We start from the raw sequence: 23,516 nt of genomic DNA, 5'->3' as shown, positions 1-23,516 counted from the left end.
CGTGCCCCCCCCCGCTCCTGTGGTCACTCTCTGCTTCTGTGGGTCTCAGGGATGGTGGAGAAGGCTATGGAGGCTGTGAATGATTCTTTAATAAAGACCCACGCAGAAGGCTCTGGAGGGCTGGCAAAATTGCCCTGAAGTTGCCTGGCTGAGCTAACCAAGGGAGCATGGCAGGAGGGATGATCCCCAGGGCACCAAGATCGGGGGCCGGAGCCCCAAGTAAATAGTGAACACTGAATGCTCATGAAGGACAACACTGCATGAGTCTCTTTCTGTGAAGCTCAGCCCCAAACTGGTGGTGGCCAGGTAGCTGTCACAGGCAGGGCTGTTAGACCCGGGGGTCTACACCCTCCCTGACCCCTTGGGGCCTGTCTGAGGACCTGAGATTTAAGTTGTCATGAGCATCAAGGGGGCAGAGGCTTTGGGCTGTGGTATCTGATTCGGACTGAACGAAGGCACCCAGTGCGGGGTGGGGTTGGGGTAGTCTGCAAAGGCCCCGCAGCTGGGCCCGGTGTCCCTGGGGACTGTGGCGGGTCCCCCCACCAGGGGGACCTCAGGCTGGGCTAGCGCTGAGGGAGTTGAATAGGCAAGGTTGGGGGTGCCCTGAAGATCCTTGGGCCCTGAGGAGCCGGAAGGCACATCTTGGTGACAGCTGATTTTGGGGTGCTGGCTCCATCACTCTGAGGCTGGGGGACCTGAGCGGGAGTTGGTGGGGCCAGGGCTCCCAGAACTGTAACCCCTGACCTCAGGCCCTGTTGCTAAGTCAGGCTATGCTGTCCTCTAGCAGCGGCTTCTTGCTGATGGGGGCCCCACCCGAAGGGCTGTGGGACACCTTGGGGGCCCACCACCAAGCTTGTTGTGGGCACTGGGCTGCAGGGCAGGTGATTGTGCTGGGGGCGGGGGGAGGTCAAAAGGGTGACCAGGAGCTCGAGGAGAACAGAGGAGGTGCTGAAGGGGAAGGGGGGCCCAGGGTGATGCGCCAGTGAGAAGACAGTGAGCATCAGAGGTCAATGTGGGTGTCCCTGGAGGCAGGCAGGTAGACATGTGGGACGCAGGAGGGTCAAGGGTTTGTCCAAACGGTTTGCCATGCTGGTCCTGACAGCTTTGTCTGGGGCCCCGGGCCACCATTTTGCTCAGCTCCATGCGGGACAGATGGAAGACAAAGCTGTAGTTGGGGGGGGGGGCCCAGCCTCTTGCACAGGCCACGGATGCTGGCAGTCCTGTTCTGCACGACGCCTGGGGCCAGAACTGCAGGTGAGTCAGCGCCCCTCCCGGATGCCCCCCAGGGCGGGGGGCAGAACAGGCCCAAAGTGAGCCTAGGAGGTACGGGCAGACCAGGGTGGAGTTCTGGGGCCAGTCCTGTCAGTCTAACCAGCGATCTGCCCATCTGTCCGTGGGTCATCCGCCACTGTCCATCCATCTATCTCTCCACTCCTTGACCGTCTGTCCATCCCGCGGCCCATCGTCTGTGCATCTACCTGTGCACATGTCCGTCATGTGGACACCCGCTCATTTGTCCTGCCCCGACTGAGTGCCCTCACCATCCTCCCCTCGGGCTGACCGTGCCGACTACAGCCGTCACGGACTGGGGACCAGCTGTACCTGACGAGGCAGTCACTGCTGTGCCCCAGAAAGATGCAGTGCTGGTGACTCCTTGGCTTTTCTGTGAGGCGGTGGGCCACCCTTTCCCCATCCCCATCCGTGCCCGTATCCATCCACGTAGATGTGGCAGTAGATTCACATCGTTCAGAAGGGTTTGCCCAGGGTCGCCGGGTCCGTGGCTGGGTGATTCCAGCCACGTGCTACGTCAGCCTGGCCCAGCAACCACCGGAGGGCCGGGCTGGCGAGGTGACAGCTTTGGGCCACACCGTGAACGGAGGCCAGGGCAGCACTGTCACTGATTTGTCCCTACTGACCACCTGAAATATAATTCTGAATTAAAGTTTCAACTTACAAGCAGACACTTGACTCAATTACTAGAAAACTTGTAAGTATGTTTGCAACAACTTGGCTTTGTGAATCTACTTTTTCATCTGCAATTTTATTAAATCTTATAGATGAAAAACATCCAATGAAAATTAAATGTAAAATGCACGTAAGTGTAAAATACAGACTAAACTTTGAGGATTTAGTATGAAGAATGTCACACATCCTAATATTTACTATATGTTGAGGGGCGCCTGGGTGGCTCAGTCGGTTAAGCATCTGACTTCAGCTCAGATCATGATCTCGCGGTCCGTGGGTTCGAGCCCCGCATCGGGCTCTGTGCGGACAGCTCAGAGCCTGGAGCCTGTTTCGGATTCTGTGTCTCCCTCTCTCTCTGACCCTCCCCTGTTCATGCTCTGTCTCTCTCTGCGTCAAAAATAAATGTTAAAATTTTTTAAAAATATTGATTACATATTGAAACAACTGTACTTTGAATATACTATATATAAAATACATTTTATTTTACATTCTATAAAACTCATTTTATTTATGCTACCTTTTAATTTTTTATTTATCAAAATGTTTATTTTTGAGAGAGAGAGAGGGAGAATGCGAGTGGAGAAGGTGCAGAGAGAGAGGGAGACAGAGGATCCGAAGCAGGCTCCACGCTGACAGCAGAGGGCCTGATTCGAGGCTCGAACTCATGAACCGTGAGATCATAACCTGACCCGAAAGCTGACACTTAACTGACTGAACCACCCAGGTGCCCCTTAAAGTTTAAAAAAAATTTATTTATTTTGGGGGCACCGGGCAGCTCGGTCAGTTAAGCGTCTGACTCTTGCTTTCGGCTCAGGTCATGATCTCCTGGTTCGTGGGCTGGAGCCCTGCACTGACATCGAGGAGGCTGCTTGGGATTCTTTCTTGCCTTCTCTCTCTCTGCCTTTCCCCTGCTCGAGTGTGCTCTCCCTCTTTCTCAAGAGAAATAAACTGAAATAAAAAAAGATTTATTCATTTTTGAAAGAGAGAGAGTGAGCAGAGGAGGGGCAGAAAGAGAGGGACAGAGCATCAGAGGCAGGCTCCATGCTGACAGCAGAGAGCCTGATGCGGGGCTCAAACTCATGAACTGTGAGATCATGACCTGAGCTTAAGGAAGTCGGACGCTTAACCAACTGAGCCACCCAGGTGCCCCTATGCTACTTTTTAGAAAGTTATGTATTGATTTATTGATTTATAGAGCATGAGCTGGGGAGGGGCAGAGGCAGAGGGAGAGAGAGAATCTTAAGCAGGATCTACGCCCAGCGGAGCCCGCCATACTTGGCCTCAAGAGATCATGACCTGATCTGAAATCAGAGTTGGAGGCTTAACCAACTAAGCTGCCCAGGCGCCCTAAGACTTTTTTTTAAAGTAACCTTTCCACCAATGTGGGGCTCAAACTCACAACCCTAGAACAAGAGTCGCGTGCTCCCCTGACTGAGCCAGCCAGATGCTATTTATGTCCCTTTTTCACTGTGTTTTTTTCAGCATGGTTGCGGAGCATTTAAGTGAGCTGTGTGTTCTAGTGGGCAGGGGGCTCTGTCCTCAGGCTGGGTTTGTGGCCTGTCTTGGGCACAGAATGGAAATGTCCTTTGGTTAGGTGGGTAGCTCCCCTCTCCTCCACCTACCTGCAGGCTAAGACCTGGGAACCCCTGGTGTTTCATCACACTAGGACAGTGGTTCTTACCCTGGTGATCCTGGGTGATATGTAGCAGAGGCAGGTGGTTGTCGGGGGTGGGGGTGGGGTGCTCCTGGCATGGCGATGGGGGCTGCTACTGCTCAACCCCCCCCACGGGGCCCAGAGAACAATGGAGCCCCAATGCCAGCAGTGCTGGGAACTTCAGAGGTTGGGAAATGCTGGATGGGTGACGATGTGGAGGGGTAGGGATTGAGGCCGGGGTTACGGTTAGGCTGAGGCCGGGGGTCACGGTCGGCGCTCACACCAGAGCCCTTCAGAGAAGGTCTCTTGCCCAGGAAGCTTCTTTCAGGCGTCTGCACCTGCGACATGGGTTAGGCCACGGATGGCACGGATGGGAGTCTAGCAGTTATGCCTGAGTGATGAGGCGGGGCCAAGTTCAGAGCATGGAGGTGGTTCTGCGAGGAAGGTGGGAACTGAGGTTGCAGGACTGTGCCCGGGTGTCTGCGACAGGGGCCTGGGTGGACCGAGCTGGCTTTGGGGCTTCTGGGAAGGGAGGGGGTTCAGCGTCCAAGGCTAAGACTGGAGTCCCGGCCCGTCCATACGGGCTATGGGTGCCCAGTATGGTTAGGGTTGGGGTAGGGTTCCGGATCGGGCCGGCGCCGAGGGTCAGGGGTGGACAGGGGCTCGGGCACTTTCGGCGCCGCCGTCCTCGGTGACGATCTTCTTAGCCAGCGGGACATCGCGAATCTTGTCGTCGGCAGCGGCGCCGCGGCCCCGCAGCACGTTCGCATCCTGCCTTCCGGCGCCGGTGCCGCCCACAAGTCCCGGCGGGCCCTGCGCTCGCCCCGCGCTGCCGCACTACAACTCCCGGCATGCCGCGGACCCCGTTCGGTGTTTCCCACAAAGCACCGCGCACAGCGCCTGCAGGGCTCCGAGCCGCGGACCCGCGGGGGCAGGGGCGCGTGCTGTGGGCGCCTGGCTGCTTGCGAGGTCGCGCGAGGAACTGCGGTGCTCGCCCCCCGCCCCCCGCCCCCAGCCCTCTGGGGTGGGCACCGGCCCGACGTCTCGGTCGCGCGTCCGCGGGGCCGGTGTCGGGGAGGCAGCGAGAGGTCCTGAACCCGGGATCTGCGTGCGGAACCCGGAGGCAGCAGGCGCTCGATAGATACGCGCGGCATGAGTGCACAGAGGGGCGTCTCTGGGACCGGAGTCCGAGGCCGCGGGGTTCCTGCTCTCTTCCCCGCGGGGCCGGGATCGCGGCTAGGGGCGCTGGGATCCCTCTGCGAGAAGAGGCCTGTTGCTGGAGGCCGGGGGCTTATTGACCGCCCTGGGGCCAAGGTGCTGGGGAACTCGAGTGTGTCATCTAAGGGTTGGAGGATGTTTCCGGAGTCTGGCGAAATGGTGGCAGAGACCCGAGTCAGGCCGAAGGGTGGCTTGTCACGGGGGGCCTGATGTCAAAGTCTGAGAGCAGTTGCTAGGGATGAGGGTGACTCAATTCAACCAGTATTTATTGAATGCTTCCTAGATGCCAAGCGTTGTTCTAGGTGCCAGGGTGACAGCAGAAATCCAGGTGGGCAGACCCCTGCCCCAAGGAGCGTTCATTCTAATGGAAGGGGGAGGGGGCAGGAGAAACAGGGTCAAAAGCCTAACTCTGTGGCGCATGCTCATTCCTGTGGTGTCGCTATCCCGTCGTGGCTAATCAAACCACCATCATGACTCCCCACGTGGCATCAACCAGCTCACAGAACTCCTGCAAGCTGCACAGTCGTCTCTCACAACTCCAGCCCAACACTGTGCAATGGGAAGAATGGTATACTGTGTTAGCGAGTGATAAATTCCGTGAGAGAAAACGAGTAAGGTGGAAGAGGGATCGGTAGAGTGGTAAGCTGGGTGGTCAGAGGAGGATGTTTGCAAGGAGAGGTCTGAGCAGAGACTTGAAGGGACTGCAGAGACTTAGCAAGCATGTATGGGGGAAAGGGTGTACCGGGTGGAAGGTACAGTGAGTGCAAAGGCTCTGAGGCTGGAGCTGCCTGGTGTGTTCTAGAAAAGCAAAGAAGGCAGAGGGCTGCAGCAGAGGGATGGATGGAGCCAGAGAGGAGAGAAAGCACTTGGCTGGGTAGGAGTTTGTAGGCTCCAGGAAAGCCTGCCGGGACCCCTATCCAGCCCTCCAGTCCTCCCAGTACAGCCCTTCCTTCCTCTGAACCTCAGTGTTTGCATCTGTAAAATGGAGACCCTTCAGACACGCAGCCGGGCACTCAGCAGAACACGAGAGCTCTGTCCCACGTGGAGAGCTGCCACTTTCCTGGAGGGAGACCGGAGGGGAGCCTGGCTCCCCTGGTTCACTGTGTTCTTGTCTTGGGAGAACAAGTCTTCTTTGTTAGAGTCCGCTGGGAACAAAGGGGCAGGAAGCCACAGAGGCACGTGAGTCTGAGTCAGGGGCTGACCTCGGGACAGAGGACAATTGCGAGTGCCCTGGGGGAGTGACAGATCAGGGCAACTGGGGAGCCAGAGCCGCAGCTAACGCTGGATGGGGCGGCCCATGAACACCTGGCCTGCTGCCACCCGTGTGCCAGGGACAGAGAACAGCAGGCCAGTCACTGACCCAGCCTCCTGGCGGTGCAGCCCCACTTTCAGCCTCCAGATGATTCCAGAAGGGAATGGTGGGGACTTAGACCCACAGCAGTGGTGATGTCAGTGATAGCCCACTTCACCCACAAGTCAAAGGTGTTTGCTCTGCACCTGCTCTGGACTCCTACCGCCTCTTCCCGTGTGCGCGCCTATGTGTGCGTGTGCTAGCGTGTTGCGTAGAGGAGTGTGGGGGAGACTGGCGATAAACAACTAAAGAAATAAGGCCCCTTGTCTGGGTTAAGGTCAGATCTGTTCTTGAGGAGATTCAGGTCCAAAGAAGCCTTGACTTCTTTTCTCTTACACCTGACCTCACCCCTCCTCTGCCCAGGGCCCTTCAGGGCTCCCACCTCCCTCAGGGTAAAAGCCCATGTCCACCACCTGCCCCCTCACCCCATCCTTCTCCCTTCCCTCCCTCTCCTCCTCTCCTCCTTGCTATGCTGGTCCAGCCACAAGAGCTTCCTCGCTCTTGAACACAAAGGCCCAGCGATTCCCCAGGGCCTTGGCACAGGCTGTGCCCTCCGCCTGGAATGTTGGGAATGGCATTATCTGCAGTAGCCTCAAGGGGAAACCTCCTAGAAGCTCATCAGATAAAGTGTGCTGTCTTCATGCAGCGGGATATTACACCCAGCAATGAGAGTGAATGGTCTACAGTCGAACCCAGCAAGAGGATGAATCGTACACACTAGGTCCAGGGAAAGAGGGCTCACGGGAACGCAGTGCACTACCATTTATGTAAAGCAAAAAAAGGGGGGCACAATATAGCCCTGCTTTTGAAGTCACCATGGTGGTTACAGGGTAGAGGGGAGGAGAGGAGTGCAAGGGGGCATGGTGGGGCTTCTGGAGGGCGGGAAGCATCCTGTCCAGGGATGTCAGTGCTGGCTGTGTGGGCGGGCCTGATCTGTGGGGACAGATGCTGGTTGCAGCCCTCTGCATCAGTCTCCCCTGCAGCATCCCTGGCTCCCACACCCTCAAGTGTCAGGAGCACCCTTCCCGCCCAGTCTTTGCAACAGAAGGTGTCTCTAGACATTCTGCAGTGTCCCCTGGGGGACCGACTGCCACAGGACGAAGGGTTTGGTTCTAAAGCACGCTAAATCTGTGCTAACCACACAGTGGCCACGTGTGGTCACGGAGCATCTGGACCTAACTGAGCATCTGAACCCCAAGCTGAGATGTGCTGTGGGCACAAGACACACTAGGTTCTGAAGCCTTAGCAGGAAAGAATAATGTAAAATGTCTCAAGCACAACTTTTGTATGCTGGAATGACATTTTGGTTATGCTGAGTTAAATAAAATGTATCATTAAAATGATCTTGTTTCTTTTTCTGACATGGCTGCTAGAAAATTCAAAATTGCGCATGTGGTTTGCATTCTGTTTCTTGTGGGCTGTGTTGTTGCACCTGCACAGAGGCTGGTATGTAGTAGGTGCCCAATAAATGCAGCCTGTGCCCTCACAGCCAAACAAAGGCAAGGTTAGAAGTTTGGATTTGTTGACGGCACAGTGGGAGCCTGGGGAATGTTTTGTGAGCGGGACACAGGTACGCGGTGACTTTTTGACTTCAAAAGATCATTTTGTTCTTGTGCAGAAGACGGGTTGCAGGGGAAGAAGGGACGCGAGTGGATTTGGGGGCAGTGATGCATGATTGAAGAAGGATCTAATGGATTCAGGAAGAGATGGGCTGAGAGAGGGAAGAAGAACCAGGGCCCTGGGTGGGACACCTGCTCCCGTTACTGTTACAAACAACATAAGCTCCATCCTGCATGTTGCGCAGACTTTTTCCTTTGGGGCTTTGAGAAGCTAAGCAGCCATGCTTGGAGGCCACCTGGCCAGAAGCCAGCTGGAGGTGGGCCCCCCAGTCCCACAGCCACAGGTCCTGCAGCAACCCCGGGGAGCTGGGACGTGGGCCCCTCCCCAGTGGAGCCTCCGGATGAGCCCTCAGCCCTGGCCAACAGCAGCGCTGCAGCCCGAGCAGAGGACCCAGCTCTGTCTATGGACTGTCTTCAGAAGCTGTGAGGTAAGAAATGTGGGTGTTTTTTGAGCCACTGTGTTGGGGGGGGGGGGATTTGTTATGTGGCCCAGAGAGCCAACAGCCTGGACCCGTGTAGCTGGCTGTCCACCGGAGAGTCCACACCTCACAGTTCCCAAACTGAGCTCTAGACCTTCTCCTAACCTGCCCCTCCCCTGCGTGTTCCCTCCTAGTAACAGGGAGCTTCCCCAACACCTCCGGTCCCCTCACCCCTACCTCAAATGTGCCACAAACCCTGTTGCTTGTAGTTTTAAAATAGATCCAGGACCCACCTGCTTCTTACCTCCTCCTCCACCACCGCCCACCAAGCCCCCCGCCTCCCCACACCCGTCCGGGACCAGCCCCCTCCCCTGAGCCCCGCTCACGGTCTGTTTCCCCGCGGCCGCCAGAGGGCGCCGGCGAGCACCGGCTCGAGCAGGTGCCAGCTCTGCCCGCGGCCCTCCGGGGCTCCGCGGTGCCTCCCCCGGGACCCTGCACGGCCCGCTCCCTCTCTCCCCATCGCTCGTTCTGTTCCACTCAACACGGGCCTCCTCGCTGCTCCTGCCGGACGCCCGGTGCACCTGAGGCTCAGGCCCTTTGTACCCGCGGTGCCTCTGCCTGCTGTGTCTTCTCCCCAGACCGCCCCCTCCACCCCCAACCTCCTTCAAGTCTCTGCGTGAATGTCACCTTCTCAGTGACCACTTCATGTCAGACTGGAAACTCTCCACACCTCCAACCTCTCCTTACCCTTGGTTTTCTTTTTCTTTCTTCCTGTCTTTCTTCCTGTCTTTCTTTCTTTCTTTCTTTCTTTCTTTCTTTCTTTCTTTCTTTCTTTCTTTCTTTCTTTCTTTCTTTCTTTCTCTTTCCATGTTTATTTATTTTGGAGAGAGACAAAGACAGAGCTTGAGTGGGGGAGGGGCAGAGAGAGAGGGAGACGCAGGATCCGAAGCAGCTCCAGGCTCTGAGCTGTCAGCACAGAGCCGGACGCGGGGCTCGAACCCACGGACCGTGAGATCACGACCTGAGCCCAAGAGGGCCGCCTAACCGGCGGAGCCCCCCGGGGCGCCCCAGCCTTGGTTTTGCTCCACGCACTGCTTTGCCTTCTAAAGCAGTGTAACTCGCTTGTTTGCTTCTTTCAACAAAAGGGTGAGGAAGGGAGTTTGTGTGTTTTGTGCACACCTCTTTTCCCAGCACCTGAACAGCGCCTGCACGCGGTGGGCACACAGATGGGTAAAGGTCGGGTTAACCCTTATGCGCTCAGACCCTGCAGCCTCCTCCGAGGCACTGAGGCCCCCACGCGGCGCCGTATTGCCAGGGCAGAGCCTTGTGCCCCATCCCAGTCCCGGCTTCCTTGTTTCAGTTTGCTGATCTGCTCTTTTCTGCCAGTGAATACATTGGATTAAAAACATGGCTCCTGTGCATGGGCTTAGAATTAATTAGCTTCCCATTCACATGCTATGACCTGGCAGTTGTGCGGGTTCTGAGCTGAAAGTGAGAGCTGGAGGAGCCGGGTGGTCACGGGTCGAGGCCGGCTGGGGTGCCTGAGCTCAGTCTGGTGATGTTGCTGGACCTTGAGGCCCCCCAAACCTCCCTTTCAGGCTCAGGCAATCATTCCAATCTGTTCCCCACCCCACACTAGCTCTTGGCTCCTTCCTGTGTCACCGTGGGGAAACTAAGGCAGCTGGGGCTGAGTCCCAGCTAGAACCTGGATGAAGGACTGTCCTCCGGCCGGCACGCTGGTTCTTTCTCTGCCTGGCCTGGGGTCCTTGAGGCTGACCCCAGCGGCCGTATCCTGCACTTCTGGCCAGCTTGGGTCAATCAGAGACTCTGCCGGGAGGGAGAGAAGGAGGTGGGGGTGTCTATCTCCCATCTCCATCCTCAGTGCCCAGTTCTGTTCACAGCTCTGGAGTTTGTGCTGCTTCTGGAAGGAAGCGATGGCTTGTCTACTTTGGGGGCCCACAGGTTACTGAGGACGGGGCTGGCTATGGGCCGATTTGTTGGCCGAGTCTCCCCAGGTGAAGGGAGCCCAGGTAAGCACCCTGAGGTGGGAACTGGCTTGAGTGGCTTTAAGGACTGGGAGGTTGCTACTGTGGCCAGAGGAGAGGGGGCGAGGGCAGAGGGGGCAAGACTGGGCCTCGTGGGGCCTCGAGTACCAGGGAGGGCTGGCAGTGGACCCCCAGCCCTCCCAGAAGGCTGAGCTGGGGTTGCAGTCTGGGAGAAGACCTGGACCCTTGAGCTAAAATCTGAGTCAGAGAGCCCTGGATTCAACTCCTGGCTCTGCTGATGTTACTCAGGGACCTGAACTCTGAGCCTCAGTTTCCCCACCTGTAACCACAGGTGAGGTTTTAGCAGCCGCATTTCCGTCAGTGAGATGCTGAGATAATTAAACAACACGAGGCACATGAAGTGCCTGAGCACATGGGAATTTTCTGGTGGCTTCACACAGACCATGCTATCCCTTTAATGTGTGGGGTCTGTAGTAATGTCTCTCTTCCATTTTTTAAAATAGTTTATTTATTTTGAGAGAGAGCACGTGTGCGTGGGTGGGGGAGGGGCAGACAGGGAGGGAGAGACAGAATCCCAAGCAGGCTCTGCTGACTTTCAGGGGCCAGAAGCAGGGTGCAATTGTGAGGTCATGACCTGAGCCGAAATTGAGTCGGGCGCTTAACAGACTGAGCCACCCAGGCGGCCCTCTCTTCCTTTCTTGATAACGGTAATGTGTTTTTCCTCATTGTTTTTGGTCGTTCTAGCTTGAGCTTTATCAAATTTGCTGGTCTTTCTAAAAGAGCCAGCTTTGGGGAGAGGGGCTTTGTTGGTTCTTTCTATGGTTTTCTATTTCCTGCATTTCTGCTGTTGCATCTTTGATTGCCTTCCCTCCACTATTCTTTTTCTAGTTTTTTTTTTTAATGTTTATTTATTTATGAGAGAGAGGGAGAGACACAGAGTGAGAATGGGGGAGGGGCAGGGAGAGAGAGGGACATAGAATCCGAAGCAGGCTCCGAACTGTCAGCACCGAGCCCGATGCGGGGCTCGAACCCACGAACCATGAGATCGTGACCTGAGCCGAAGTTAGACTCTCAACCGAGTGAGCCACCCACTATTCTTTTTCTAGCTTCTTAAGTGGAACCTGAGGTCATTGATTTTAAGATCTTTCTTCTTTTTTCCCCCTTCTTTTCTAATATAAGCATTTCAGACTCATTTTGGGAACATTTTGCTTAAAAAGTTAAAAAATTAAGGGATGCCTGGGTGACTCAGTCAGGTAAGTGTCTGACCTTTGGTTTTTGGCTCACGTCATGATCTCGTGGCTTCGTGGATTTGAGCCCTGCATCGGGCTCTGCACTGGCAGTGTGGAGCCTGCTTGGGGTTCTCTCTCTCTCTCTCTCTCTCTCTCTCTCTCTCTCTCTCTCTCCCTCTCTCCCCCACTTGTGCTGTCTCTGTCTCTCTCAAAATAAATAAATAAATAAACTGAAAAATAAGTTAAAAATTATAGAATGTATTAAAATTACATTAGCAATGAATTGTACTGTATGTAAATTATAATTTCATAAAGCTGTTAAAATCTGGTCTGAAATGGCCCGACCGCACAGCAACACACATGGAAGAGACAGGAATTTGAATTCTGCTCTGCCAAGTTTCCCTCAGCCTCTTCTTAGAGCCTGACACAGTGGTAGCCTTTAGTGCAGGCAGGGAAATGTACTCTATTTTGGGAGGAAATCTCTGTTGGCTTCTGGGAGGCAGTGGGCTGTCTTGGAGGACCGCCATCACCTCCCTGCCATCTTTGCTTCTGCCCCAGGGTCTTTGCACAGCCATTCCTTTATCATGAGATGCTTTTCTTTTGCCTTCGCAATTCAGTGACCCGTCCTCCTGCCCCAGCACTTGGCCTGTACCCGGACTGCCATCCTGGGCTCCCAGCCTTGTCTGTTTTCTAGCACATTTTTTTCTAATTTTTTTTTTTTTTTTTTTTTGATATGGAACGCTTCACGAATTTGTGTGTCATCCTTGCGCAGGGGCCATGCTAATCTTCTCTGTATCGTTCCAATTTTAGTATATGTGCTGCCGAGGCGAGCACTCTAATTTTTAATATTTTTAATTTTATTTTTGAGAGAGAGAGACGGAGCGTGAGTGGGGGAGGGGCAGAGAGAGAGGGAGACACAGTCTGAGACAATCTCCAGGCTCTGAGCTGTCAGCGCAGATCCCGACACGGGGCTCGAATCCACGAGCTCGAAACCGCGAGATCATGACCTGAGTCGAAGTCTGACACTCAACCGACTGAGCGCCCAGGCGCCCCTGTTTTCTAGCACATTTGACGCCTTCTTATATACTATGTGCTTATTTATTAGGTTATTGTCTGTTTCCTTTGTCCTCTCCTGAGAACACTACCTTCTTGTCTGTGTATTCCTGTTGTGTCCCCACCAACCCAAACAGAACCTGTATGCAGTAGGTGCTCAATAGGTGCTTATTGGATGAAGGCAAGAAGGAAGGAAGAATGCAGGCAGGCTTCTTGGCCTAAAGTTGCAACCCCCAGAGTGGTAAACTCACTGTACGACTTTGGGCTGCGTCTCAGTTTCCCCAGCTGTAGAAATGGGGCCACACCGCCCATGACCTCACCAGTCCCTCCTGCTACATGGCTGTAGGTGTTGTGTTTGTGGCTCTGGCTCCCTGGAGCCTTCTCTGGCCCCGGCTGCCCAGCTTGGCGGCTCCCCGGGGACCTGCTCTGCTGACACCGGATTCTTCCCTGGACCATCCAGCCACCGGGCCGACACTTGATCCTGGCCTCACTTCCAGGCCAACGTCCGCCGACCAGCCTGCTAGGGCCGGGGCCCCAAGACTCTGTGCTGCGGGACAAGGGACTGTCTGTGCCGTCCCCAGGGGGGTGTGGTGAGGCTGGGGCTCTGCCGACACCAGCACAAGCTGCAAGGACTGAGGACAGTACCTGACCTGCGGCCCGGAGCCGCTGCAGCGGAGGAGAAAACACCAGGCGCAGGAGCTGCCCGGCCCCCGTGCCTCGTGCAGCCACCTCCCCTGCTCACCATGGGGACCCTTAGCTGCAACCCTGCTCCACGGCTGACCACTGAGTGCCAGAGTGTTCAGACCGGCTTGAGGAAGTCCTGTGGGACGGCCACCTCGGAGAACGGTACGCACCAACTGTGGGGGAGGGAGGCCATGGTGGTGGGATCTCGTCCTCTCTTCTCCCCAGCTGTGCTGGGGCTTCTAGAATATTCTGGGAGCCACCTGGAGTGGGGAGGCTCTGATGAGTCCCTGCTCCTCCCCAAACCTCAGTTTTCCTCCCAGCAGAATGGGTGTGAACATAGCATTTCTGTTGGCTCTTGTGCAGTCCTCCACCCAGCAAGGACTGAGCATTTTATGGGCCAGGCACCCTTGCAGGTGCTGATGCTTCAGCAGTGACAGAGCAGCAAAGGTCTGTGGGGGAGACACACACAAGGCAAAACCAATAAGCAGAATGTATAGCATATTAGTGATAAGCGCCTTCGACAACGTAGAGCGGCAAGGAGAGAACGGGCAGGTGTGGAGGCTTGAGGCCTGGACACTCTGCAGGGGCCACGGGCATCCTGGTTCTGACGCTGTGCATTCTCAGTGAGGGTCGAGGCCCCTGCCTCATTTATCTGTGTGTAGCAAGACAGCAGGAGTTAAGCTCCGTGGCCCTGACATTCTTGCTGAGGACACCAAGCACTGCAGTTGTGGTGGGGTGTCTCTGTTGGGGCCTCAGTTTCCCCAACATGACAGTGTATCTCCGTGTCTGGGCCCCAGTTTCCCCTACGTGACAGTGTATCCCTGTGTCTGGGCCTCAGTTTCACCACGACAGTGTATCTCTGTCTGGGCCTCAGTTTCCCCAACGTGACAGTATCTCCGTGTCTGGGCCTCAGTTTCCCCAACATGACAGTGTATCTCTGTCTGGGCCTCAGTTTCCCCAACGTGACAGTGTATCTCCGTGTCTGGGCCTCAGTTTCCCCAACATGACAGTGTATCTCTGTCTGGGCCTCAGTTTCCCCAACGTGACAGTGTATCTCCGTGTCTGGGCCTCAGTTTCCCCACGTGACAGTGTATCTCTGTCTGGGCCTCAGTTTCCCCAACATGACAGTGTATCTCTGTGTCTGGGCCTCAGTTTCCCCATGTGACAGTGTATCTCTGTGTCTGGGCCTCAGTTTCACCACATGACAGTGTATCTCTGTCTGGGCCCCAGTTTCCCCAACGTGACAGTGTATCTCCGTGTCTGGGCCTCAGTTTCCCCAACATGACAGTGTATCTCCGTGTCTGGGCCCCAGTTTCCCCACGTGACAGTGTATCTCCGTGTCTGGGCCTCAGTTTCCCCACGTGACAGTGTATCTCTGTCTGGGGCCTCAGTTTCCCCAATGTGACAGTGTATCTCCGTGTCTGGGCCTCAGTTTCCCCACGTGACAGCGTATCTCTGTGTCTGGGCCTCAGTTTCCCCACGTGATAGCGTATCTCTGTGTCTGGGCCTCAGTTTCCCCTACGTGACAGCGTATCCCCGTGTCTGGGCCTCAGTTTCCCCTACGTGACAGCGTATCCCCGTGTCTGGGCCTCAGTTTCCCCTACGTGACAGCGTATCCCCGTGTCTGGGCCTCAGTTTCCCCTACGTGACAGCGTATCTCTGTCTGGGCCTCAGTTTCCCCTACGTGACAGCGTATCTGTGTGTCTGGGCCTCAGTTTCCCCTACGTGACAGCGTATCTCCGTGTCTGGCCTCAGTTTCCCCTACGTGACAGTGTATCTCTGTCTGGGCCTCAGTTTCCCCAACGTGACAGCGTATCTGTGTGTCTGGGCCTCAGTTTCCCCTACGTGACAGCGTATCTCCGTGTCTGGCCTCAGTTTCCCCTACGTGACAGTGTATCTCTGTCTGGGCCTCAGTTTCCCCAACGTGACAGTGTATCCCCGTGTCTGGGCCTCAGTTTCCCCTACGTGACAGCGTATCTCTGTCTGGGCCTCAGTTTCCCCACGTGACAGTGTATCCCCGTGTCTGGGCCTCAGTTTCCCCTACGTGACAGCGTATCTCCGTGTCTGGGCCTCAGTTTCCCCTACGTGACAGTGTATCTCCGTGTCTGGGCCTCAGTTTCCCCTACGTGACAGTGTATCTCTGTCTGGGCCTCAGTTTCCCCACGTGACAGTGTATCCCCGTGTCTGGGCCTCAGTTTCCCCTACGTGACAGTGTATCTCTGTCTGGACCTCAGTTTCCCCTACGTGACAGTGTATCCCCGTGTCTGGGCCTCAGTTTCCCCTACGTGACAGTGTATCTCTGTCTGGGCCTCAGTTTCCCCACGTGACAGCGTATCTCCGTGTCTGGCCTCAGTTTCCCCAACATGACAGTGTATCTCCGTGTCTGGGCCTCAGTTTCCCCCTACGTGACAGTGTATCCCCGTGTCTGGGCCTCAGTTTCCCCAACATGACAGTGTATCTCCGTGTCTGGGCCTCAGTTTCCCCTACGTGACAGTGTATCTCCGTGTCTGGGCCTCAGTTTCCCCTACGTGACAGTGTATCTTTGTCTGGGCCTCAGTTTCCCCACGTGACAGTGTATCCCCGTGTCTGGGCCTCAGTTTCCCCTACGTGACAGTGTATCTCTGTCTGGGCCTCAGTTTCCCCTACGTGACAGTGTATCCCCGTGTCTGGGCCTCAGTTTCCCCTACGTGACAGTGTATCTCTGTCTGGGCCTCAGTTTCCCCACGTGACAGCGTATCTCCGTGTCTGGCCTCAGTTTCCCCAACATGACAGTGTATCTCCGTGTCTGGGCCTCAGTTTCCCCTACGTGACAGTGTATCTCCGTGTCTGGGCCTCAGTTTCCCCTACGTGACAGTGTATCCCCGTGTCTGGGCCTCAGTTTCCCCAACATGACAGTGTATCTCCGTGTCTGGGCCTCAGTTTCCCCTACGTGACAGTGTATCCCCGTGTCTGGGCCTCAGTTTCCCCTACGTGACAGTGTATCCCCGTGTCTGGGCCTCAGTTTCCCCGCGTGACAGCGTATCTCTGTCTGGGCCTGCAGCCCCTCCTACCTTTGACTCAGATGTGACTCACAATGCCCCCCCTCACTTGTCCCCCTCCAGTGGGGGCAGCCCCCCCACCTCCACGTGCCACGGAGGGTGGTTGGGAGCCCAGGCGGGGGCTCAGGGGCTGGGCCCCGGGTTCTCCCCCAGGTCTCAGGGTGTCCGGCCCCAGGCCGTCACCTGAGGGCTTTGGTCGCAGGCTCCGGACCGGGCCTGTACGTCCTGCCGTCCACCGTGGGCTACGTCAACCACGACTGCACCAGGGCGGTCGGTCCCGCCTACTCACTCTTCCGGAGGCCCCGCCCAGGTAAGGCCAGCGGGGGGTGCGGGTGGGGGCGGGGGCCTCCCAAGCCCCCTGTGTCCCCTCAGGCCCCCCCCCCCTCCCCGCCCCGAGGGAGGCAGGCAGCTCGCTGGGGGAGCCTGGAGAAGCTGCGTCCTCGTAGGCAGAAGACGGCAGGGTGTGGTGCTTAGGGCCCGAGTGTGTCTTTGGGCCGCTGCAGACCCCTGGACTTTGGACCAGTGTCCTAACCGCTCTGTGCCCTCGTCTCCTTCTCTGTGAGGAGTGGTGCCACGCTCCTCACAGAGCTGTCCTCGGGGTTAAACAAACATCCTTACAAGTAGCTCGCACGGTCTGCGGCTCTGGACAGTGCTCCGTAGAAGTGGGTGCGGAGGGGTTTCTCTGTCGGCAAGACGAGGCCCCCCACAGGCAGCTGTGGAGAGGACAGGGTGACAATTCCTGCTGTTGGGCAGGCAGCGGGCGGTGGGGCTGGCCCCGTCAGCGGGGTCCTCGCCTCCGCCTGGTGCACCCTTCTCCCGGCTGGAATGACGGCGTCGGGATGTGAGTGAACGTCACGGGCATCGATGCTGTTAACGTGGGAGGCCCTGGCCCCAGCACGCTGTCCACGCCTATTAGCAGTGTCACCGTCACGTTCTAGCAAGACTGTGCCCTTCATATGAATGCCCACAAATTCCATCACCCCATTTTCTAGAGCTGCTCTGAGGTCCCAAGTGCACCTGGGTGGGGAGGGCCCTGAAGGAGGACTTTGACTCACCTGGACGAAGGCACGTGGGGAGGGGGCGGCTGACATCTTCAGAATCAGCAAAAACCCCAAACCAAACTGAAACCCAACTCAGGCAACTCCAGGGGGTCCCCAGGAAGGCAAAGGAGGGAATGAGCATCACATCTATCACCGGGAAGGGTTAAGAACTTCGCCTGTGGCCCAGGGCGACCTGGGTTCCCAGGTTCTGTCCTTGTCACAGGACACACTCTGGGGCAGAGGGACAGACTGGGGAGTTGAGGGTGAGTGGTGGCCAGCGTAGACTTCGCTGATGCCAGGGAAGACTTCTTGGAGGAGGAGGCCTACGGTCTGGGCTTGCAGGAGGAGGAGTTCCATGGAGCCCCAGGAGACAAGAGGCCCAGGAAGGACAGCCCAGGCAGAGGCCTTGATGAGGGGAGGGACGCCCTTCCTTTGTCAGCAAAGGTGCTCCCTGCGTGTGTGTGCCGCATGCACACAGAGCCGCTAGCCAGCGAGTGTGTGCCCCACACGCCACACACCGATGCGCGTGCATTTATGCCCGAACGGCTTGGAAGCGGCAGTGACAGCACTGGCCCCGGTGACTGGCCCCAGCAGGGAAGTGCCCTGTGCCAGGCTGCCCTCCATGGACCCTCTCAGCTTTCAATCTCCTCACTCGCCCTGCCAGTGGGGAAACAGAGGCAGAGACAGGGAGATGGCCTGCCCACAGACAAAGCTCACGGAGGCCCTGCTGAGACCCCCGAGGTCCGACTCAAGGCCCCCTTAGGCATGCCCCATGACAAGCCCAAGCATGCAAAGGGCCCTCCTCAGAGCCTAGTTACTCTTACTGTGGCACAGTCCTGACCCACCCACCAGCTGGTTTCCTAGTCTGCGGCAGAAGAGAGGTCGAGGGGGGCACAGCTGTGATCACAAGGGCACTGATGTGCTTGTCAGACAAAGTCAAAGCAGGTACCCGGGGCCCCCAGGTCAGTGGTCTAAGGTCCCTGCTCTCCAAGATGGGGCCGGGGGTGGGGCCGACCAGGGGCACTGAGCGGGGTCGGTGGGGCCATCAGAGGTGCCATTAGGACCGGGGGCTCCTCTCCCCAGCGTCTCCACAGGACGTCAGCCCTGGGCCAGTCTACTTCTTGGACCCAAAAGTCACCCGGTTTGGCCGAAGCTGCACCCCTGCTTACTCCATGCAGGGCCGGGGCAAGTCTCGGGGTGAGTATCTGATCAATGCTTCCCCACAAGGACCCCACCCGTTCAGGCTCCCACCTCTGTCCTCTCCTTCTCCTCCCATCATCAGGTTCTTAGAATTTCAGTGTCTTTGGAATGACAAATCAAGGGACTCCGAAGAGGGGCTGGGGGCCCTGAGAGAACCTGAATGAGGAAGTGGGCCAGGGTGACAGTGACCCTGTGTACATATGGTGCCAAGAGGGCATCTGGGGCTCATCCGTGACATCAGGGGATGACAGGGCACAGTGGGGACTGTGGCAAATGTGGCAATTCCCTCCACAGACTCCAAAAAACTCACTTCCACCTTAAGTGCCGAATTTAATAACCTGATTCCAGTCTCCCATCCACCCTTTCCTCTTTTGACCTATCACCCATTTGCTCATCTACTCCCTGATCAATCAGTTCATCTATCCATCCATTCACCCATCTATCTACTCACCAACCTATCCATGAACCCACTGCTCATCATCCAGTCCATCTGTTGATCCACTGATCCATCCAACTGTCCATCCATCCACCCACCCACCTATCCATCCATCCATCCACCCACCCACCCAGCCACCTTTCCATCCATCCATCCATCCATCCATCCATCCATCCATCCATCCAATTATCCTTCCGTCTGTCCATCCATCCATTCACCCACCAGCCACCCACCCTTCCTTCCATCCATCCGTCCATCCACCCATCCATCCATCCATCCATCCATCCATCCTTCCATCCATCCGTCCATCCACCCATCCATCCAACCATCCATCCATCCACCCACCCACCCACCCACCTACCCTTCCTTCCATACATCCATCCACCCACCCTTCCTTCCATCCATCCAACCATCCTTCCATCCATCCATTCACCCACCGGACAGCCACCCTTCCTTCCATCCATCTGTCCGTCTGTCCATCCATCCATCCAACCATCCTTCCATCCACCCACCCACCCTTCCTTCCATCCATCCACCCATCCATCCATCCATCCATCCACCCACCAGCCACCCACCCTTCCTTTCATCCATCCGTCCATCCATCCACTCACCCACCAGACAGCCACCTTTCCTTCCATCCATCCATCCATCCATCCATCCATCCATCCATCCATCCTTCTGTCCGTCTGTCCATCCATCCATCCAACCATCAGTCCATCCATCCATCCATCCATCCATCCATCCATCCATCCATTCACCCACCAGCCACCCACCCTTCCTTCCATCCAACCATCCATCCACCCATCTGTCCATCCTTCCATCCATCCATCTACTGATCCATCCACCATGATCTTTCCATTCACAATCCATCAACCCATTTATCATCCACCCAATCATCTATCCATCTACCCACCCACAAATCAGCTCTTAATCCCTCTATCTATATATCCATGGATCCATTCATCTACTCATTCACTCCCCATTCAATCACTCACCTCCCATCCTTCTACTCACTCATCCAAACATGTATTAAGCTGAGGAGTTGAAGTAGATTTGACATGCCCTTGCTTTTTATGAGACCCCGGTCTGGTGATGGAGTTAGACCTACATGGAGACCATCCCACCTCACTGTGCCCATGTCTGGAGGGGAAGACCCTGGAGGGCCCTTGGAAGGGCTGTGAGGGCCTGCCTAGGAGGAGGGAGTGGGGAAGGCTGCAGGAAGGAGGGGGCTGTGGGGCTGTCTGGAAGGGTGAGGAGCAGCCCCTGGGGGGTGGGAATGGGAAAACGGAAGGTATGCGGGGCAGAGGGTTGAGCATGGGCAAAGGCCTGGAGGCTTGAAAGACAACAGGTAGTGTGTGTGTGTGGGGGGGGGGGAGGTCTGGGAAGCAGCAGAGACACTTTGGGGCTGCCTGACAAGTGCTGTGAGCTCCAGGATGTGTAGGGGCAGTGGGAGGCCATGCAAGGTCTTTGAGCAGGTGAGGACTCCTATCAATCCTCCTGCCCCATTCTCACAGGTCTGGAGGTGACACCAGGGCCAGGGGCCTACAGCCCAGAGAAGGTGGCCCCTGTGCGCCAGCGGACACCCCCAGCTTTCACCCTGGGCTCCCGCCTGCGCCCACAGCTCCAGGACACCTCCACCCCTGCTCCTAACGCCTATACCCTGCCCTCCCTCTGGGGTTCCCAGATATTCATTAAGCCCAGCAGCCCCAGCTACACAGTGGTGGGCCGCACGCCCCCCGCCCGTCCCCCTCAGGACCCTGCTGAGATCCCAGGCCCGGGCCAGTACGAGAGCCCCGACCCCAACACCTACCGTCAGCGCCAGCCCGCCTTCACCATGCTGGGCCGGCCCCCGTGCCCCCCGGCCCCCAGAGGAGACTCCTGGCCCTGGCACCCACAGCCCTGAGCAGGTCACCATGACCAAAGCCCGGGCGCCAGCGTTCACCATGGGCATCCGTCACTCCAAACGCGCTCCCACCATGGTTGTGGACACCATGCCCTGACACCTTTGGGGTTAGGATTCCCAGCTGCCCCGGGACCAACCCAGTTTACCTGTGTTGTCACACGGGGTGTGGGCAGGCCCCTCCTGGGCCTGGCTGTGGAGAAGACACATCTTGCCTTCCTTTTTTTGAACTCTGAGGTCCTTCTAGGTCCCCTGCTTCCTTTGGTCCCTGGGGGCTGTGACCCCGTGGCTCCGTGCAGGGCGAGCTTCCTTCCAGTGCCCCAGTTTCTTCCTCCCGGTCACAGCAGGTTAAGTCAGGCCACGCAGAGAAAGGGACGACTGCAGCCCTGCCCAGCGGCCGGCGGAGCTTTCTGTGTTCTGGAGCTCAGTGTCCACCCTGCTAGGGCCTGGGTCCCTGGCACAGTTCACGTTTCTGCTAAACTTGGGCTCTTCTCTGCTTCTCGCGGATGCACAGCCAGCTGCCTGCCCCTGGTCCCAGCCCCCAAATCAGGCTGGAAGCAGCCTGATCCCTCTCTCTCTAGCTGCTTGCCAATAAATCTCTGTGGCACCAGAGCTGTCAGAATCACACATGTGAGCTCATTTAACCCCCTGTCCATGTCAAAGCAAAGAGACTTAACTGTGCCCTTGAGATCCAGACCCCCAATTCTAAAGCCCCCGGGGCCTGGATGGAACCACAGGAGGGATCCAGGGCTGGGTAAGGCCAGAGGCAGACCCAGGGCTTTGAATGGGGGAAGTCAGGGAGGCTTCTTGGAAAAGAGGACATCGAAGGTGGGTTTTGAAAGATGTATAGGAGTTTAATATATTCTAATACCCATCATCAGTAGGTGCCTACCGTGTTTGAGATATTGATAAAGATCATCTAAGCTTCACAGCAATCGGGTGGCAGTTGATGTTCACTGAGAGAAAATGGGGCTTTGGAGAGATTGGACACTTGCCTGAGGACACACTATGAGCCCTCGTGTCCCCCTAATGCCAGGATCCGAATCCTGGCCATTGGGCTCTGTTCCTGCCATTCTTTGCTAGTGACAGGAAGGACACACAGGGGTGGTGTCATGTGACTGAGCCTCCCGTGTGAAAGCCCAGGCCTTATAAATCCTTGACCCAGAAAGACCCTAACCCAGGAGCCTGGGAGGGACAGACTGCCACCATGTCTCCCCAAGGAGGGGGCCCCAGGGCTGCACCTCAGGCTTGACCCAGAAGGGTCCTGACATGCATGACCTCTGCTCTGTCCCTTTCTCCCAGTCCAGGGATGCCAATCGTGAACACACACCCCTTTAACTGACTAAGTGGACACACACCAGGACCCCTAATACACACACACACACACACACACACACACCCCTCAGGGGAACCCAGGTGCCTTCCTCACACGCATGTTCAAACTTGCACTCAATATACACTCCCACACAGTCCCACATGTATGCAGACAATAATAGACACAAACACGTCCAGAGGGGCTCCAGACCCAGACAAACGTCCCCCCCCCCCCCCCCCCCCCCCCCCCCCCCCCCCCCGGCCACCAGCAGACCCAGAGGCCACGCCCGCTCTATGGGGGCTCATCCGGACCCTGCACAAGAGCGTCCCAGCGTGAGACACACAGGCTTGGGGCAGCATCCCCGACCCCCACCCCAACGCCGGCCAATCGGCTGCGCGTCCCTCCTCCGCTTCGCCTCCTCCTCCACGAGCTCCGCGGCGACCGCCAGTCTGTGATCTCATTTCTCTGATTTATCGATCGGGCTCCAGACAGCCTCACCCCTCCTCCACCTGCGCGCGCGCCCCGGCCCCCTCCCATTGTTTCCCGGCAGTCAGCCCCACCCCAGCCGGGGGAGGGGAAGGAAGGTCTGTCAAGAGAGGCCAGGAGGCCTGGGGTGACCGTGTCATCCCTGATCCCCAGTACAGAAAGAATCACCCTTTCAGGTCTGGGTGGGGGACAGAGAGGTTGGGGACCGAAGGGCGGGCCCGCCTGCGAGGCTGAGGCCCACGAGTTCAGCTGGGTCGCTGCGGGACAGAGCTCCCCAGAAATGGAGGAGGAGCCCGTGACCCTCCAGCCCCGCGTCCCCGGCTTACAGCCTGGAAAGTGAAGCCCACGGGCAAGCGGCAGAAGGGGGGCCTCGGCTTCGTCCTGAGTCCCCCTCCCAGACCCAGCCGGCCCAATTCACACTTCCGACTACGAGCGGCCGCTGCGTGCCCCTCTCTGGGTCTCAGCTTCCCCATCAAGACACAGGGCAGGGCGTGATTTTCAAGTACTTTGCAGCTGGAACAGCGGTTGGGGTTAGGGTTTGGGGCTCTCTCCTCGGACCGCGTCCCCAACCCTCTGCAGGCCTCAGTTTTCCCATCGGTCAAAACCGGGAGAAGACAAGTGATTTCCAAGTCTCTCCCACCTCGGTCCTTCTAGGAATTTGGACAACGGGTGGAGGGGCCACGCTGGGGTCGCTGTCCGGGTCTTGGGTTGGAAACATCGCTCCCTCGCTGGTTGGCGGATCCCAGGCAGGGTCCGTGCCCTCTGTGGGCCTCAGTTTCCCCAGCCTCCCCGCAGGCGCCGGGACGCCCAGGGCCCGGGTCCCAGGGGCGCAGCCCCCCGCGGCTGCGCGCTGGGCCGGGCGGATGACATCACCGGGCCGGGGGCGGGGAGGGAGCGGGAGGG

The 23,516-nt window shown here is 57.2% G+C and overlaps 1 protein-coding gene and 1 non-coding gene across 2 annotated transcripts; one reads left to right on the top strand and one right to left on the bottom strand.

Moving 5' to 3' along the window:
- Nucleotides 1–12,188: 12,188 nt before the first annotated feature.
- On the bottom strand, nucleotides 12,189–12,295 carry LOC128775720 (U6 spliceosomal RNA). Its single transcript, XR_008420700.1, has one exon. It is a non-coding gene; the product is annotated as a U6 spliceosomal RNA (small nuclear RNA).
- A 350-nt stretch (nucleotides 12,296–12,645) lies between these two features.
- ODF3L2 (outer dense fiber of sperm tails 3 like 2) lies at nucleotides 12,646–21,437 on the top strand. The gene is given in 5 exon segments (XM_019434110.2): nucleotides 12,646–13,360; nucleotides 16,439–16,546; nucleotides 18,360–18,473; nucleotides 20,427–20,758; nucleotides 20,760–21,437. Coding segments are annotated over 5 exon segments (810 nt in total). The 5' UTR covers nucleotides 12,646–13,257; the 3' UTR covers nucleotides 20,913–21,437.
- The last annotated feature ends 2,079 nt before the right edge of the window (nucleotides 21,438–23,516 follow it).

Source organism: Panthera pardus, unplaced genomic scaffold, assembly GCF_024362965.1.
Source record: "Panthera pardus isolate Hobbes unplaced genomic scaffold, ASM2436296v1 HiC_scaffold_8, whole genome shotgun sequence".
Lineage (NCBI taxonomy): Eukaryota > Metazoa > Chordata > Mammalia > Carnivora > Felidae > Panthera > Panthera pardus.
Note: the sequence above shows the minus strand (reverse complement) of the source record. Positions and strands in the feature narration are given on the sequence as shown.